Raw genomic sequence first — 17,319 nt, 5'->3', positions numbered from 1 at the left:
AGGAAGTTGGGAAAAAAACAAATGGAAATTATTCAACAACAGGGGCTAACGAGAGGCTCTCTTTCCTGGCAGTATCTTGAAGCGCACCCGTTGTTCCCTGCGGGTTGCACTGGGAAGAGAGCATCGTTAGATGAACCTGGAAAAGCCTTGAAAGTTGGCTGACGGATGTTTGGGGGTCGACATTAGCCGGGTCGTTACTTGATTTTGCGATCTGGCACGCATGCGGTAGGTAGGTCTCGTCTGGAGGCGCTTGAAGAAAACCAGGCTCATTGCTCGCTGTCTGGGAATCACCAATTGTACGCCTGAGGATGGTAGCATCACCACCACTCTCGGTTGACCGTGCCTTCGACGACAGAGACCAAGATAATGACGAGTGAAATCGATGCCCCAACTGTTAGTATCGATCCTGGACAACTCGACTCGCTCAGAGTATGTATAGCATGTTCCACTTGCTCCTTCGTGGCCTGAGCCAGGAAAGAACTGCAGCCAGTACCAAAATCTCAAGGCGCTATATCAGATATAATCCCAAAAGCCCAGGAGGCATAAATGGCTAGACTGCGTGTAAACCCGGCTCTCTCGAAACAGCTGCTGTCTTTAGACGAGCATGGTGTTTATGGCGCGGATTGACAGCCCGGTGCAAGGGCTATATAGATCATAGCGGCTTTGAGAAGCATCAACAGCACTGCGGGACCAGTGCAAACGAAGTGAAGACAAAGTCAGAGTAGATGGAAAAGGAACGAATGCAGTGAGGGGTTTGTGACGGGCAGAGTGCAGGTGCTGGGAGCATTCCGCGGCTGACTAGTAGGAAGTAGTCCTCATAATCTCTTCCCTCTTCCTCTTCCCTCCGCATCTGCGCTCTTTCCTCCTCTCTCCCTCTCTAACCATCCGATCCCTAGCAACCACCTTCCTTCCCCTCGTCTTTTTGGTTCGCTTTGGTTGATTCAGTCGTTGTCAACAGATGATCTGTCGCAGTAGTCCGCTCGTACACTGCCTGGAAAGCGGATTGTTTCTCGTCAGCTCCCTGTACCAGGCCAGGTCATTTCAGTCGGAACACGCTCCGTACTTTGAGCTCACCCTTTCAGAACTCTGCTTTACGGATCATCTAGAATTCTCCATCGCTAGCTACTGACCTAGTGCTCGAATATTACCTCTATCCATTTTTTATCCATTCGGAGTGCGATGGACACTCGACCAGGGTTGTCTGGCGCGTCTCTCGCAACTCCCGCAACACTCTCGGACCTCTTGAAGCACTCCCACCAACCGCTCGACCACACAATGACCTTTGAATATACCGAACAACTCCTCACGCCCGAGAACAGTCGCTCCGAAACGTCAAGCAATAACGAAAACGCGTCCAACGAAGAAAAACTGAGCTTACGCCGACAATCTACACGTGCGACACGCGTTTCGCTGCGGGGAGCGGCACAATTGGACATTAACGCGGAGATAGAAAGTCATGGGTCACAGACCTCTGCAGTGTCTACTGAGAATACGCCTCTGTTCGAATCTCTTGACAATGTCGCCGCGCCGCAGAAAAAGATTACCCGCTACTCGCACCTCCGCCACAGCATTGCCATCATGGAGGCAGCCTTGCATGCCGAAACAACCCTCGCTCAAGATCATATGGATGTGGATGAACACCCAATAACACCTGATACTCCTGTATCCAAGTCATCACATGGATCGCAAACCGAGGACGTTCCCGTTGCCTTACCGCCGCGGACTTTGCGCAAGCGCGTGGAACAAGCACTGGCTCGAGACAAAGACCACAACCCAGGAAAGGGATGCAAAGATACAACCGTGGAAAAGCCGACACCAGTTAGACGGTCAACCCGCCTGAGCTTATTAGAAAAGGTCTCAAACTTTGCTACTGGTGTCCTGGGCAAACGCTCAAGTAGTGCGAGGGAGAAAGCGAAAGAGCCGGATAGGCGAGCTAGTCTTCGGCCTCGACAATTACCTACGCCAAAAGGAGAATCTACCCCTACTGATGAGCCTCCCACCAAGAAACGACGTGTCTCAGATGGTGAGCCCTTAGTCAAGACTAAGCCGGAACCGGAGAAACCTCAAGAGGAGCCTACGCCTCCGGAAGCTATCACTCGGTTTAAAGAAAAGCGTTGGCTGAGTCATGGGCTTTACTCCGGGCAAGAATACACAAACGCTCGCCCTAGCCAGAAGAGAACAGAAAAGGCGAGGAGGAAGAGCCACAACCAATACGACCCTCACCATCAAAGGAAGTATCTACCGCTACCCATGTTTGCTGGAGAGAGGCTGCTGCAGACGGGACGTGATTTCGAGTTACCTTTCGACATCTATTCGCCCCTTCCTCCGGGCCAGCCCAAGCCCAACGAGTGGAGAAAAACTAATAAGAGTACGTGGCCATGATACATCCGAAGCCGGTCAAACGACAACAAAATACTAATCCTTGGAATAGATGTCTTTGTCGGAGAAGCTGGCAGTATATGGCGGGCGCATAAAGAGGAGGAACTGTCCAAATGCACTTGCTTACCTGAGACCGGTTGTGACCAGGATTGTCAGAATCGGTACATGTTTTATGAATGTGACAACAGTATCTGTGGTTTAGGCCCCGAGTGCGGCAATCGGAACTTTGAAGAGCTCAAACAAAGAGCTAAGGCCGGAGGCAAGTATAATGTCGGGGTAGAGGTCATCAAGACAACGGATCGTGGATATGGTGTTCGCAGTAACCGCACCTTTGAGCCCAACCAGATCATTGTGGAATACACTGGTGAGATTATCACCCAAGAGGAATGCGAGAAACGCATGCGGACTATTTATAAGAAAAACGAGGTATGCCTCTTTCAGTCAATGTTGTGTCTGAATCTTGATTCTGACCTATTCTCCAGTGCTATTACCTCATGTATTTCGACCAGAATATGATCATTGATGCTACCCGTGGCTCAATCGCTCGCTTTGTGAACCATGGATGCGAGCCCAATTGTCGCATGGAGAAATGGACTGTGGCGGGGAAACCGCGTATGGCTCTCTTCGCTGGTGACCGAGGAGTCATGACTGGGGAGGAATTAACATATGATTACAACTTCGAGTAAGTATCTCTTGAACATCAAAACCCTTATCTTAGATTGAGCGTCCTGACATCAATCTAGTCCGTACTCCCAGAAAAACGTTCAACAATGCCGTTGCGGTTCCTCGCAATGTCGCGGCATTCTAGGTCCTCGAAAGAGGGAGAAGGAACAACGAGCCGAGTTGAAAGCTGCCAAGTTGAAGGAGATAGCAGACGCGAAGAAGGCGAAAGCCGCTAAACGAAGAAAAGAGTATGCTCTTAACAAATCCCGATCGCGCACCAACAGAAAGCTAGCCCCTTTGGCCGCCACCTCCGTCAAGTCTGGTGTCAAAAAGGCTGTTTCTAGGGCGCGCATGACTGTCAGCAAGACAGCCGCGGCTCGAAAGAAGCCCACGAAGGCGTCGCAAAGGGCGTCGACGAACTCGAGGAGCAAGGGAAATATCAAAATACCGACAGTCAAAGCAAAGACGACAGTTCGAGTCAGAAAGACTGCACAACCCACGAAAGCCAAGACGGAGAAGGCATCAACATCGCCATCTAAATCACGCAGTCGTGGCACGACAAACAAGACTAGAACTGTCGCCGTGGCGAAGAGCTCGCAAACTCGAAAACAACCAGCGAAGCCGAAGAAAGATGTGTTGAAAGAAGTTCGCGCGACGATCAACAAGGGGACTGCGAAGGCGAAGGCCCCGATTCGTGCATCAGGGCGCTCTCCTAAGCCGAAGAAGTATTGACTTGATTTAATCATAGTATGAGTGACCTTTTTGAGATCACTTTGCCCATAGGCAGTGGGCGGCACCTACCTTTCTGGTGATTTTGAGAACCTCCCCTTTCTTACTACAGGCTCTTTGGCACCCTCCCCTCCCCCAAGCCGTGCCTCGCTTTTGTCTTCTGGAGTTTTGTCGCAACTTCTTGGCTCTTTCACTTTGGCGTTATTCATCTGGTATTGGAGAATTTTCGGCCTGTTTTGGCCTCGGTATTTGTCTTATTTTGCGTCAACGTATATTCATGAAGTGACTTCTTTAGGTGTTCTGTTGGTTTCGTCTCTGCAAACTTGGCTATTTATGGTTGACACGCGGTGCTTCTATACTAAACGAACTTAATCAGAACCATTATATGCGATTCAAGAATTCCAACTTCGGATTTCAAGTCTTATTACATCCGTACATTAACCTTCCCAAGAATGACCACAGACTCCATACAAGATTGGAGCAACCCAAACACCCAAGCAGCGCTAGAGTAAGTCACATGCGAAGTGCAGAATCGAGAATCGTATTGCGCAGCGTTCTAGAAGCTTCACTGAGAGTGTTGTTCCCCGTTCGCCGACGGCCCGTCGTGAGAAGTTCCGTGTTCCTGGGCAGGCTCACTAGGCGCAGAGCCAAGGGGTTCAGCTTGCGGTTGAACAGCTTCTTCCGGCGATTCTCGGGTGGCAGTAGCAGGCTGAGGTTGCTCCGGTGCCGATTCAGACAGAAGAGGCGATATCGATGCCGGGACTGGTACAGGCTCTGATACCGGCTCTGCTGCGGCCTCCACGACTGTTTTTGCTGCAGGTTGAGTAACGCACTCGGATATAGCCTCACTTCCCTGTCCCTGTTCCCCGGCTGAGTGGTTTCTCTTTTGCTCCTGCTGTTCTGTCGCGGCTTCGGACGATAATTGCTGGGAAGGTTCTTGAGCGGTGGGTGGCTCTGCTGTGACTTCGGGTTGAGCTGGTGGCTCTGATGTTGTTTGCTCCAAGACCGACTCTTGGGAGGCTTGCTCCGGCTGTTCTGTTAGGGTCTGAGCCTGGGCAGTTTCGGGTGCCGCGGTAGGCTCGCCTGAGGAATGTGTTTCCGGCTGTGTAGGGGCTCCAGATGCATTTTCTGGTTTTTGGAGTTGAGTCAATGGCGATCTACGTTGCTGAGCAGAGAGAGCTCCTGTTTGTTCTGCTTCTGGCGGTGTGAGTTGCTCAACAGGCGGTGCCACCGGATCTTCGCAAGTGGTATGTGTTGTTTCCGCCGGCGCCTCTGTGGGTAGCTGCTGGGGGGCGGCTGGTTCACGCTCAGGTGCGGACTCCAGGTTTGGTAACTCTGACTTGTGTTCTGGGACAACTTCCTTTTGCTCTTCGCTTCGCATAATCTTGGGTGCATTACTTAGACTCGCCTCTAGGTTGTCTAGAAGATCAAACCCGTTACCGCTCGGCTGCTGATCTGTCTCCTGAGAAATGGGATCTTTTCCTGCGGTTTGTTCCACTTGTGGCTGCGAAGTCTCCGTAGAGAGATCCATACTTACAAGCCCAACTGGGGTAGGTTTAGGGTATGATTCACTGGGTTCTCCTATAGTCACATCCATCGGTCCTTCTGACTGTTTGCTAGTTGGAGGTCCGGCATTGACGGCCGCAACATTCGGAGATTCTGAGGCGGCGGGCTGCTGGATATCCTGCGGTGGTGACGGTCCCTTCTCTGTAAGAACAGGCTGAGGGAGCTCCGATGTTGCCTGCAGTTTTGTTTCTGAGGCGGGTATCGAGGGGCGCACGGTGTCCTCTGTAGGCACAGCGTCTGTCATATCAACATCCTCTGCCATAGGCGCTACGGCTGTTGTCTTCGTTGGTTGGTCCAAAGGAGTCGCACTGGCGGGTACCGCAGGGGGGTTCTCTGGAGACGTTGGCGCAACTGAATGTGCTGGAATTGATAGTGATTCTGCAGCTGAATCTGGCTCTGGCTTCAATTCCTGCGAGGGTACTTGTGGTGATTGCGATCCAACAGACACCTCTGATTTGATTGGTACAGGAGTAGACAATATTTCAGTAGCTGAAATTGGGGTTGGTTCAGGTTCAGGTTCTGTGCTAGGTTGTGCACTAGGCGTCTCTGGAGTTTTTGCGTCAAAGCCAGACTCTTCTCCCTCTCCGTCATCGCTCTCTTCGCCCTCCTCGCCCTCATCATCCTCGTCGTCCTGAGTTGTCTGATCCACCGACATACGCGATGGATTTGTCTCCTTACCAGTGCCGCCACCGGCACCGACACCAGCTCCATGAACAAGCGAAGCATCGGCACCCTCGCCCGGAGCAAACATGACCTTCTTTCTTCTACCCTTTAGGCTCTTACCCTTACGCTTTGGAGGAGGAGGCCGTCGTCTCGGTGGTGTAAGGACCGCTGCTGAGCCTGCCTCTGCAACTACTACCCCCTGCGCATTGACAACGCCAACCCCTTCAATGACTGTTCCAGGTGCAGGCGCCTGTGGAGTCACGGTAACTTGATTGTTCTCGGCAGCCAGCTGAGAATCGTCGGCTATCTCGCCTTCGATCTTGTGCCCCTCCGGGACCCACGCGGCGTAGACTGAGATGTTGCCCGTGACAGAGTCGACCTTCTTGAAGCGGGTCTTTCTCATTGGCACATTGGCATTCTCAACAGTTCCAGCTGTAGCACCGTATAGCGACGGCAAACCTGGACGTCTCTTTGCCAAGAATTCCACCTCTGGCGCTTCCAAGTGCTTAGGAACCGTTGTCCACTTGCGCATCGAGAAATTGCGCTCCAAGTTCTGTTGCGTCTGTTGTTCATCCACGTCCGTGACATCCTTTTCCCCATCGTCGTAGTCCTTCGAAGCCTTGCGAATGTAGCTGCATCCAGAACGAGCCGCGCGAAGAAGCGCCCGACTCATTGGGCTCAGGAGGTGACTATCTCTAGGCATTGGGTGTTCAGGGATCGATGAATTTCCAGCATGGCCAGGCGCGTCTGATTCTGGCCCCTCTGTTTTCGGTTCTTGCGAGATAGTCTGGACCTGGCGCGACCATCGCCGAACGGGTAGTCCTTCGAAGACATCGTGGTCGATCTGGCCGGTTCTGGTACGATTGGGGCCGTCATTGAATTGGCGGCCGGAACGGGAAGACCTGAACTACGCGACTTTAGCTGCCAATTGAGAGGAACTGCGACCGTGGCTCTCCCGCGTTCGCGACGGAAGGTGTATTGAACTCACTGTCGGGGGCATGGCGCGTGACCGGTAAGACCACGTTCCCCAAGATAACAAGAAAAGTTGATAGAATGGGAGAGATAGACTGGGATGAGGTTAACGAGCAGTCAATGCCCAGTGATATGCGGAGATGGCACCAAGCTCCGATGGAGGAGACAGCGGAGGTCGATGAGCAGAGCGGAACGGAGGCGTGGAGGCTGTGGCCGAATGCGAGGCCGTAACACGTGACCTGGATAAGCATGAGGAATCGAGGGTAAGAGTTGGATCAAACTACAGCGCAGACTTGGTGCTGAATAGCCATTTTGAGTAGAAGACATTGAGAGAGGACCTGGGATTCGAATGATGCGTAACAGGGCTAACGGTAAAGCGGTTTCCAATAAAAGTACAGGTATTCCTCAGATCTATTCCATTCCCCAGCGCCAATACTACCCCCACAACTCCAGACTCGACATGGAATGGCGCATATCTGTCTTGGATATTCACGGCTTGCACACCTGATTATTCGTGCAATTTATGTATATGAAGCTTTTTGATTTAGTCCCAACTATAATAAGCATCAGCAAATGTTAGGGCAGTTCGTAGGTGGAAGAAGTCTTACCCAGTGTCCTTCTGACGGACAATGCCGCCTTCTTGGCCAGTTTCCTTTCCCTATCCATGATGTGAGATTCAGACACGGGAAAAGAATATTAATTTTCGTGGCTTACCGTCTTCTGACCCTCTACGACCAATTTATCCAATTGATAGAACTGACTGATGACGGTTTGTCTCTGGAATAGTGTTAGTGTTCCGTCCAACATGGTGGGAAAACCACGAAACATTTATCGCGACCCCAATGTAAATGGTGATCCGGTTTTGTGTAGGTATCTGACCTTCATCATCCGCAAGCTCTGTAGACCCTCCTGGATCAGCTCTTGTACCTTGCGCTCCTCACTCTCATGCTGGTGCTCACGGAAAGCATCCTTTGTCCTCCGAAGGGCGTACTCGCGGAAGTTGTAGTTCGAGAACTGGGAAGATTGACGAAGCAGAGACCGAAACTATGTAATGCACAGAACAATTAGCACGCTATCAGGCCTGACATTGCTCCAAGACGATGGACTTACCAGAGACCGCGCCTGGAAGGCAGTGTCCCGCCCAAGAGCAGAAACAGACATTATGGCGCGCTTAGAGACTTAAAGAGTGGAGATGGGCTATGACTGCGAGCAGCAGAAGATAAAAAGTCGAATAAGCCCTTGACGTAGGACCCGACTGATGAATCGCGGAGTATCGGGATGCCCGAGTCTGATGAGGCAGATGTCCACAGTACAATCGAAGACGACGATGCAAAAATGCAAGGAAGAGGTTCGCGTAGGCAATATGCGGGTATACCGGCCCCTGGAGAGAGATACTGTTTGTGTATTGTCAGCCTTGAATAATATCGCGGTCGGAGGTGGCGTTGGCGGAGGAGCTCGATATCGACGAACCAGAGGCTGAGAAGCGACTTCTTTGCCGAAGATGCACAGAGTCTGAAACTGGAGTGGGAAGTGAAGAAAGAAATGAGGGACTCACAGTCTGGGAAGCTCGGCCAGGGTCAGTGGCAGTTGGGTTGGATGAATCTCGATTCGGGAAATTCTGATGCTTTTTTGGTCGAAATGACGGAGTTATCGGAGGGTCCGGGCGTCCGCCACCTTTCTCCCTCACAACTATACTCTGTCTGTATTCCTCCTGTCAACAATCAACTGTTCGCCAATCGCCCTCGTTTTCCTCATCATTGTCATACCCGGCTTCTAGCCCCAGCATACCCCCAAATGACACAGCTTCCTACCCCTCCTGCATCGCGTCAGAGCTCGGTGCTTCCAGATGCCGAGCTCAAACAGCTTCATATAGCCGACCCTCCGCCGCATCTCTTACAGTCTCTCGACGACTTGCTCGAAAGATACCTTCAACTCCTCGATAAGCACCAACGATTGCAAAAAGAACTAGCGTCGAGTCTCTCCTCGGTATTTCTACCCTGATAATTGCTGCCAAACAATGGCTAAGCCCAGAATTAGGGCTTTTTCTCTCTTGCGCACGCAAATTATACCTGTCCTCCCGGCCGACGATATGGCGCCGACTACTATGATGAGCGAATGAAGGCCTCAAGGAGAGTGTGAGTCAATTTTGAAGTTACTGTTGTCCAGCGTCTTTGCTCCAAAACCACTTGAAGTAATTGGCTAATCAAGAGACTTTCAACTAGGACATTGAAGCCCCCGTCATCTCCAGGCAATGCAGAACACGATACCGAGGTGGAAGAGCCACCACAGAGTGACACACCTTATGGACCAATTTTTGCAATCGAGCCCGCCACAGCTAGCGCCAAGGAGGAACAGGCCGACGTAGGTGGTCAGTCCGAGCCGTCAGACTCGGATGCAAAAACCTCGGAGCCGGAGCTTTCAAAAAGTGATGAAGACTACGACCCAGTGCCATCAGCTGCGCCGAACTCTTCTGAGGCAAAGTCCGAAGCAGATACAAAGCCTGAGTCTGCGAAACAGAAGCCACGTACTTCCGACCCTATCAGGTGGTATGGGATATTGGTTCCGCCTTCTCTTCGCAGCGCTCAGAAGTCTTTCACTGAAGCGGTCGAGGGCAGTTTGCCTGAATTGGCGAGTACTGTGGTTGCCATGCAGGTTGCAGAGAAGGAGATTCTTAGACTGCGAACAGAACTGGGCCGGCAATAGCGCGCGTTCGCGGTATTTCTCAGTGACCTCTGATCTCAAGAGAGGTCCCATCCGCAGTCCTTTGTATACAACCCTTGGGATTGAGCGTCAATACCAGGTGAAAATGAGAAGGAGTATGAGATTCTCTGGAGCGCCCTCAAGCCCCGCACTGTAACAACCGCAGTCTGCATACAGAGCGGGCGGGGAAGACTCGAGAGTTCTTTCGTCATAGATTCAGATCAAATTGATCGAGGTCTGGAACATTATATTATTTTAATCCTGGCCTGAGTAGACTCCAACCTGTGCTGGAAGCTGGAGCAAGCAATCACTGTAAGTCACATGACGAAGCTTCTTTGTCCATCCAGGAACCTGGAGAGAAACAAACTTCCGCGAGTCAACTTCCACTTTTACTCCATCTACTCCAACTCCTGATAATAATAAATCTGGGCATCCCGTCGTGAGCCTTTGTGATCGAACTCCGCTGGCCGATAAGAACATTTTCGGCAACATGCCCGGAGCCCTCGTGGTTGTCTCACAATAATCTATCCAGTATATTAAAGGACGGCGTCGGCGACGAAACCAAGCTAGCTGTTGAACCAGCCTCCTTCCAGACTTCGAGTCCTCCTGATCGAATAATGGCAAAATTATCGGACCCCCAGATCTAAGCCTCTACAATGTCTTTGAGAATTCGCTGGAGATTTGATCTTGATGCTGAGCTCCATTGCATCTCTGATTGGAGTCTTGAGATGCAGAACAGTGATCACTTTCGCCGAAAGATGACCATGACCACTGACGAATAAATGGCCTCCGTCGGCCGACTCTACCGGGCCCCTGGTTTCGGACGAATTATCAATATCCGCCCGTTAAGAGTGGCGCCTCCGATCAAATCTGAGACGTGCCGTTGTCTTAGCTGTCTCCACCTTACCAATAGCCCCATCGTCCGCGAGTCCTGGCAATCATACTGGCCTAGGATCCGGCACATTCAATCACTCTGGGTCTCAACGCCTAGCCAATCTGTCGCATTCGCTTACGCTTTCAAGGATGATGTCGCAACCGATGAAACATCGCCGTGAAGAGGACAAAATACGCGGAGGCGTTGCCTCTTGGAGGAGTCGGATTCGGCTTGTTCGCCACGGGCTTGAGAATACTGTACCCCATATCTACTTCGTTAAATGTTACAACCCGCAACTTACGGTTCAATAATATACTCGCGCTTCCGAGCCCGGAACTGTCTGCTCGATGCTGGATCGATTGACAGACCCCAGTGATTCGGGCCTAGCAATCCTTCGTCACTTCGTGACAGCTTCTGCGCTAGTCCCTGCCTCGGGGTTGTCTCCACTGATTGTTTCCAAAACCCAGAGTCCTGACAATCTGGGTTAGGCTGTGCACTTTCGGCCCATGATAATTCTGTGCCAAAGAATGAGGAATCAGCCGGTATCAACCTCTGAGGCTTGGTCTGAGGGTCTCTGAGACTCTGACTCTCAGGAAGTGGGAGACCCTTCCTTTCATTACCCATCCGGTGTGAGGAACATTCGCTCAACTGAATCTCTTGACCTCTCGACAACTTTGTCGTTATTTTCTTTCTTTCTTTCTTTTTTTGGCTTACCAGGCAAGGGCTAGAGGCTCTCTCAATTCTGGTCCTGTTCAGTGGTATTGTGAGTCTTGAATCCTAGCCTATTCCAGTCGTCTGATGCTAATCCATGCTATTCAGGCGCTCTCATCTTAAGAGCCTGCCAGCCTGCCATCATCTGTGAGCAGACTATGTAACAGCGATGAAGCCTTGACATTCATTATCTTCCTTCTTTACAAATATCCTTGTGGTATGCCAATTGCCCATCAACAACCATGTGACTTCAATACACTGCAGGGTAGCGCTAACTTCTCCGTGATACCATTAGGCATTGAGTGCCGTTATTATATTGCAGCAAACACATTCTTTCTAGTGGTGGACTTCTGGTTCTCAAGTCCCTTCCATTCTATCAGCTACCACTATCAGCGCCTTTGACAATAGACGCTGCTGAAGGCATACTTTCACCTGCTATCGTAACGCCTTTTCTCCATTTCTTCGACATTGTCCTTGAGCAACTTCTCGACATAAATCTCGAGCTGGTTGTTGTTCACATCCACTTCCCATCTGGAACCGAATATCCGTCGCTCAGGCCCAGATTTGAACTAGTTTCATCTTCTAGTTTTATGCCTTTTGCCCAGTTTCGCACCTCAAAACGCTGCTCTATTGAAAATGGACCTGACTTCGAAACACGGCCGGTCTGACTTCAGAAGCGCAGAGAGAGGGGGTTCTGTCCGCCGGGCAAGGGAAATGCTAGAGAGCGGTAGACGCCCCAGGATTCGAGCTCCCCAGGAAAATACGGCGGTACCACCTCCCAGAGCGCGTGGTCCTCAGTCGAATGCATGGCCGTTGTTGGGTGACAATGGTAACTCACGGCCAAACGTAGCTGATACACAGGGGCGGTTGTCAAACATGGTCGATTCACAAGGAAGACTTCTGGTGTCCAGAGGGACTCCACCTCAACGCCCATCCCGAACTGATCTCCCATCGCCTTCTGTGTACTCGGAGAGGAGCGTTTCAGATGCTGTTCCGAGCCCTTTGCACGTGAACCACCGTACCCCGTCATTCTCTCAGCCGTTCAACAATCAACAACACATCCACCCTGCCCTACGAGAGTTCGTACCTACTGCCAATGAAGACATGTCTAGGAAGTCTGCAGCCTCATCCTTAGGTTCAATTCCCTCGATACCCGACTTTCCTCCACCGCTGCCCTCTCAAAACAGAACTGGCAATCTCGCCCCTCCCGGCCCCATGCGTTCAGGCATGAATCGCAGGTCGTCTGTCTCGCCAATACCTGAGGAGTTACCCGATAGCCCAACCATATTGAACAAGCCGTACACACCCAGCGTAGTCACCGCATCAAGCTGGAATACTGAGAAGCGGGAGTCTGACATACTCGGAGCATACATGGATGGCGATTCTGATAGCGCACAAGCGTCGCCTGAGCATGCTGAAGCGACTCTCGTTCGACAAGCCAGTGTCGGAAAACGAGGAAAACCCTCCTTGCGCACAATCAGTAAACCCAATCTTGAGGCCTCTCAGCTGGCTGGAAGAAACAGCGCAACACCAACACCATCAGCACAAGCTAATAATGCTACTCTCAAGGAGATTGCAGCTGGCATGGCCGTGCGTGACTCTTTCCAATCATCATCATCTGAAGAATCTGGCATTGACCCAGAAAAACCACCAATTGTACGGGGCGACGATACAAGTGTACACGACTCGTATGACAACAGAATGAGGTTTCCACCAGCACCGCTGCCCCAAAGTGCGCCCACTTTGAGCGAGATGAGACCAGGAGCCCGCCGGCCTCCGCGCCTGAACATTGACGCAGTCCGGGAAGCTGAAGCTCGCGGGAGTCTTACAAGTCTATCGGACTTGATTAAGCGTGCGACGAAACTTGCGACTAATCTCGAGCACGGGCGAACAGCGAGCAGGAATGATTTGTTGAATGTCGGGGGCGGTTCCAGACATCCGTTTGGTAAGCTACATCTCAAATACCTTCCAACCTTATAATCTCACTAACGTATACACAGGTGATCCGAAACGAAGGTCGGGTTCCATAAAAGATATCTTGGCGTCCTTTCCAAACCCTGCTGCTACACCGGAGGGTCGCTCGTCTTGGCCTATTTTCTGGAGGAGGTCTACACTGCATCAGTTGAACTCTCAGGAGCAGAATCACGATGCGGTCAACGAGAAGGGCAGTGCACGAAGCCAAAAGCGACGGTGTTGCGGAATGCCTTTGTGGGCATTTATTACCCTTTGCGTTATCTTTCTCCTGGTCATAGCTGCCGCCGTTCTGATACCAATCTTCCTGGTTGTGGTCCCTCGGGAAAACAGGAGTAACGATAGCAGCACGGCGTGCGAGAAGTCCACCCCGTGTTCGAATGGTGGTGTTAGTGTGTCAAGTGGTGATGTTTGCTCCTGCGTTTGCGTCAATGGATATACCGGCTCCCGGTGTACGACTTCTGGCGATGCAAGCTGTGTCACCACCGAAATCACCCAGAACTCGACGTCCAGGAACGCCACTGTTGGCAACGATCTTCCTCGTCTGTTCCAGGACTCTCAAAACAATTTCAGTATTCCGCTGGACTCTGTGACTGTCATGGCACTCTTCAGTCAAAACAATGTATCTTGCACAACGGAAAATGCGCTTGTGTCATTTGACGGTCTATCCTCAAGTGACAACGAGCGCCGTGACCTGCCCCCTGATTTCACCATCACAGATCAACTGCTGTCCGAGGAGGGAGAAACAGAGGCTTCTTCGCTCCCACATGTCCCCACTGCGACACTTCCCGTCCGAAGGGACGTTGCTACCAAGAATGGCATTCTCTTCGAAGCCGAGGAAAGCACGAAGGGAGCGCCTACTCCGTCCCCAACGAGCAGCGCAACGCCAACGCCAACGCCAACCGTCAGTATCGAGGTCATTGACTTCTCTCGAGTTGCCGTTTTATACATTCTCCAGAAAACCGGCGCCCTTAATGCGGCGATGTTCTCCGCGGAATCCATTGAAAGGCACCTGGGACATTCCTACTCGAACACAAGCAGCGAAGACTACATCTTCGACCTTGACCCTTCTGGCGTCAAGGGCGATTTCACTCTCAACTTCCAGGAGTTCACCATTACCGATTTCGACGGTGACACTGTTGGTGGTGCCTAGCCATGCCTTCTATGTTTTCATTTCCCCAATTCCATGTCTCCAAACCCCTTTTCCCTTTATCTTTTTCCCTTTATCTTTTTTCTTTTTTCTTTTTTCTTTTTCTTTTTTTTCCAATTTTCTTACATTCCTTGGCATCTTGCTCACGCCGTTTCTTCCCTTCTCGCCCTCCTTTGCATCCAATTAATCATTTACGAGAGAGTACATAGCCTTCTTCTCTCCTTTTGACCTCTGTCTGGCGTTTTCTGGTCTGTATATACGCACGTGTCCCTCTCAGCTTCTCATACCCTTGTTACTCCAACCCAGTTCCGTGGCTAGATTATCTGGGGCGTTGGTAGCTGGTCAGCGTTAATTTTGTTAATTTATACGACTTTTTATTGGATTTAAAAGCACATAATACAAACAAGCGTTATATCGATGGATGGTTACAGTTCACGATAGTTGATCAATATTTAATTTGGTAGTTTAAGACCTTGATTATTACAGTACAGTGCGGTCAAAGTTATACACCCAAACTCCTCAAAACCCCGTCCCAAGCTATAGATGCAACAAATCCAGTGCCGTACCTGCAGAGTAGATAGACGGCAGCAATCAAGAGGTGAGAGAGTCACTAAGTAGTCACTAAAAGAGCCCAATCCCGGGAATATCCCCCTGAATAGCAGCCTCCATCATGATAATCGGCTGCAGACGCTTAATCCGGTCATCAAGGATAAATTGTTCAGCCTCCCAGCGTTTCCGCTCATTACTTTTCTTCTCGACTGTCTTCTTCGACGGGCCCGAGAGCCATGAGCTGTCCTTCGCCTTCTCGAGGACCTCCTCTTCTTCCGCCTGTGCCTTCTTGAGGAACTGCGAGACCATGGTCTTCCAGTTACCCAGGCTGACGCGGAGACACTCGGTGCATTTGTTGTCGGCGGCCGACGTGTCTGTTTCCGGAAGGGTGTATTCGGCGAGGTCGACTGCGTCGCGGGTCCAGGCGAGGCCTTGTTCTTTGGAGTGTGAGGCGTAGATGATTTCGCCAATGTAGGTCATTAGGCCTGCTTCGTCGCAGGGGGAGGATGCAGTTCGGTAGGGTGGTTCGTTGCCGGATGGTGGCGGAGGGGGGTATTCGACGGAAGTGGTGACTGTTCTAATTTTGTTGATGAGAGAGACGAAGAAATCTGCTGAGGGTTTGACGAATGATGGAATGGCCCAAGTGGGGGTATCGGAGGGCTCTGGTAAGAGGGCACGGCGGGCTTTGAGGACGGATGTGAAGATGGAGAGGGCTGTTGGGAGGTTTTCGTGGCGTGCGTGGTGGACTGCGAGGGCGGTTGATACCCGGATGATGTTGGCGGATGGGGGTACTTGAGGGTCGTTTCTGAGGACGCCTGTTTTCAGGTCTACCACTTTAAATGCATCCTCAGGGGATCCTGACGTGGCTATGTCCATTGCCCAGGTGTACATGTCAGCCGCCGTGCTTTGCAGGCCCTTGTAATCTAACCAGTCCGCATACGCGAGAGCGGCTTCGACCTTTTGCCCCTCGTCAAACCCGCGCGTAGTCAAGATCTTCATGTAGAAAACTTCCGGGCTTGGTGACGCGGGCTCGGAGTCCTCCTCGCGCGGCGGCTTTTTCACGGGTTTCGGACGTGGATTTGAAGGTCCAACAAAGTATTCCTTTGGTGCTGAGACACGCTGTTTCCGATCTGTCCACCAGCCCTCGAGGTTCTCAGCTGCCTTCGCAGCTCCCAAGAGAGCTCGGAAGTATCCTCGCCTCCACGGCTCGCTCTTGGCCGTGATATCGTACCCGGACTTTCCAACACCTTCGATGAAGATTCCGCCCTCCTCCAACTCAACGAGATCCTTTCCATCAATTTCCGAATCCTCCAATCGCATCAACAACTCCTTGCAGTAACCTGCAACCATGGGCCAATCGGTTATCAACCTTCCAATCTCCTCGGGGCGTTGCCAGGCCTCAAGGGATCGTCCACACCACCGACTTTTCCATGTCCATTCCGGCGGCGATGGCCATTTGTGTTCGAGCGTTGCCTGGTATATTCCGACCTTGATTAACTCGAAGAAGATAATGATGCCGCCGACTGATAGCCAGACTCGCAGGAAGTTGGACATGCGCTTTCTGAAGTGGCGGCGGCTCTCCGTGAAGATGAGCCTAGCAAAATGTTGTTTCAGATGGATGGACCAAGGAGGAAGAGCCCGACTGATTGGCGGTGGTGAGAGATAGGATACTTGTGGTCGACTTCGCTGCGGGGGGTGCATCTGAAAGGGTGGTTTGTGAGTGAACGGACGGCGACATGACGGGCGAGTGCTGTTGGGAACCAGGTGTTGCCGTAGTAAGGGAGCCACCGGCCTCGATATTCGAGGTATGCGGGTACGATGGCGCAGCATTTTCGATGCTCTTACCGGTTGGAGTTGAGTGGAATTGGCTAAAGCCGCGATGTCTCAATTCTCAATGGAGGATGTTTTTGGTTTGCATTGTTTGCAGCCACCCGGTGCGCGTTTGACTGCCGTTTTGGTCGAGGACCTCCCCTGCTGACCTGCACCTTGCCCTACGGAGTGAAATCTTCTAGTAGCAGTCTTGAAAAACCGGTCTTGGACAATCTTAACGGTGAACTTCGAACAGGATCTCGAACTCCACAGATTAGATCCTCAAGCTGTAGCGATCATACAGATGACGGCTCGTTTTGCATATAAATTTCGAGCACAGGTAGCTTTGATTCCAGGAAAAAGAATGGCTCTTTGACAATATAGTGTGGTATTTGAGCGATATTTCTAGGAGCCTAGGTCTTCTGAATTTACTCTGCGTAAAAGAGGATGTTTAAGTTCTGGGTTCAAGGACTTCCTGTGATGCCATCAAGCAGGACTGAAGCAAAGGAAGCCATAAGAATCTCAAGAAAAAAGGAGCCCCTCGATATAGTCAGCTATGTGAGGATGGTAACGCGTAGAATCG

The 17,319-nt window shown here is 51.4% G+C and overlaps 5 protein-coding genes across 5 annotated transcripts; 3 read left to right on the top strand and 2 right to left on the bottom strand.

The window, feature by feature from the left end:
• The first annotated feature begins 862 nt into the window (after window positions 1–862).
• BDV17DRAFT_202061 (putative histone-lysine N-methyltransferase (Ash1)) lies at window positions 863–4,055 on the top strand. The gene is made up of 4 exons (XM_073755273.1): window positions 863–2,368; window positions 2,432–2,805; window positions 2,862–3,061; window positions 3,123–4,055. The coding sequence occupies exons 1-4, from the start codon at window positions 1,180–1,182 to the stop codon at window positions 3,772–3,774; spliced, it is 2,415 nt and encodes an 804-aa protein (XP_073611745.1). The 5' UTR covers window positions 863–1,179; the 3' UTR covers window positions 3,775–4,055.
• Window positions 4,056–7,516: 3,461 nt separating this feature from the next.
• BDV17DRAFT_295001 (LYR motif-containing protein) lies at window positions 7,517–8,133 on the bottom strand (the record flags this gene model as incomplete). The annotated part of the gene is made up of 5 exons (XM_073762967.1): window positions 7,517–7,526; window positions 7,581–7,630; window positions 7,687–7,749; window positions 7,852–8,016; window positions 8,083–8,133. 5 exons carry the CDS (start codon window positions 8,131–8,133, stop codon window positions 7,517–7,519), a joined length of 339 nt encoding a protein of 112 aa, XP_073611744.1.
• A 633-nt stretch (window positions 8,134–8,766) lies between these two features.
• On the top strand, window positions 8,767–9,675 carry BDV17DRAFT_295000 (uncharacterized protein; the record flags this gene model as incomplete). The annotated part of the gene is made up of 3 exons (XM_073762966.1): window positions 8,767–8,958; window positions 9,010–9,107; window positions 9,195–9,675. The coding sequence occupies 3 exons, from the start codon at window positions 8,767–8,769 to the stop codon at window positions 9,673–9,675; spliced, it is 771 nt and encodes a 256-aa protein (XP_073611743.1).
• Window positions 9,676–11,599: 1,924 nt separating this feature from the next.
• On the top strand, window positions 11,600–14,690 carry BDV17DRAFT_202019 (uncharacterized protein). The gene is made up of 2 exons (XM_073755272.1): window positions 11,600–13,202; window positions 13,258–14,690. Exons 1-2 carry the CDS (start codon window positions 11,894–11,896, stop codon window positions 14,379–14,381), a joined length of 2,433 nt encoding a protein of 810 aa, XP_073611742.1. The 5' UTR covers window positions 11,600–11,893; the 3' UTR covers window positions 14,382–14,690.
• Window positions 14,691–14,809: 119 nt separating this feature from the next.
• BDV17DRAFT_273437 (uncharacterized protein) lies at window positions 14,810–16,794 on the bottom strand. Its single transcript, XM_073759015.1, has one exon. The coding sequence runs from the start codon at window positions 16,755–16,757 to the stop codon at window positions 15,000–15,002; it is 1,758 nt and encodes a 585-aa protein (XP_073611741.1). The 5' UTR covers window positions 16,758–16,794; the 3' UTR covers window positions 14,810–14,999.
• Window positions 16,795–17,319: the final 525 nt, after the last annotated feature.

Source organism: Aspergillus undulatus, assembly GCF_047715775.1.
Source record: "Aspergillus undulatus strain CBS 261.88 unplaced genomic scaffold BDV17scaffold_61, whole genome shotgun sequence".
NCBI lineage: Eukaryota > Fungi > Ascomycota > Eurotiomycetes > Eurotiales > Aspergillaceae > Aspergillus > Aspergillus undulatus.
Note: the sequence above shows the minus strand (reverse complement) of the source record. Positions and strands in the feature narration are given on the sequence as shown.

Excerpts from the sequence above, each read along its gene's own strand:
- BDV17DRAFT_202061 (XM_073755273.1), top strand. The coding sequence starts at position 1,180 with ATGGACACTCGACCAGGGTTGTCTGGCGCGTCTCTCGCAACTCCCGCA. Across the intron at positions 2,806-2,861 it reads CTATTTATAAGAAAAACGAG|TGCTATTACCTCATGTATTT; the intron begins GTATGCCTCTTT and ends CCTATTCTCCAG. Across the intron at positions 3,062-3,122 it reads ACATATGATTACAACTTCGA|TCCGTACTCCCAGAAAAACG; the intron begins GTAAGTATCTCT and ends ACATCAATCTAG.
- BDV17DRAFT_202019 (XM_073755272.1), top strand. The coding sequence starts at position 11,894 with ATGGACCTGACTTCGAAACACGGCCGGTCTGACTTCAGAAGCGCAGAG. Across the intron at positions 13,203-13,257 it reads CGGTTCCAGACATCCGTTTG|GTGATCCGAAACGAAGGTCG; the intron begins GTAAGCTACATC and ends ACGTATACACAG.
- BDV17DRAFT_273437 (XM_073759015.1), bottom strand. The coding sequence starts at position 16,757 with ATGCTGCGCCATCGTACCCGCATACCTCGAATATCGAGGCCGGTGGCT.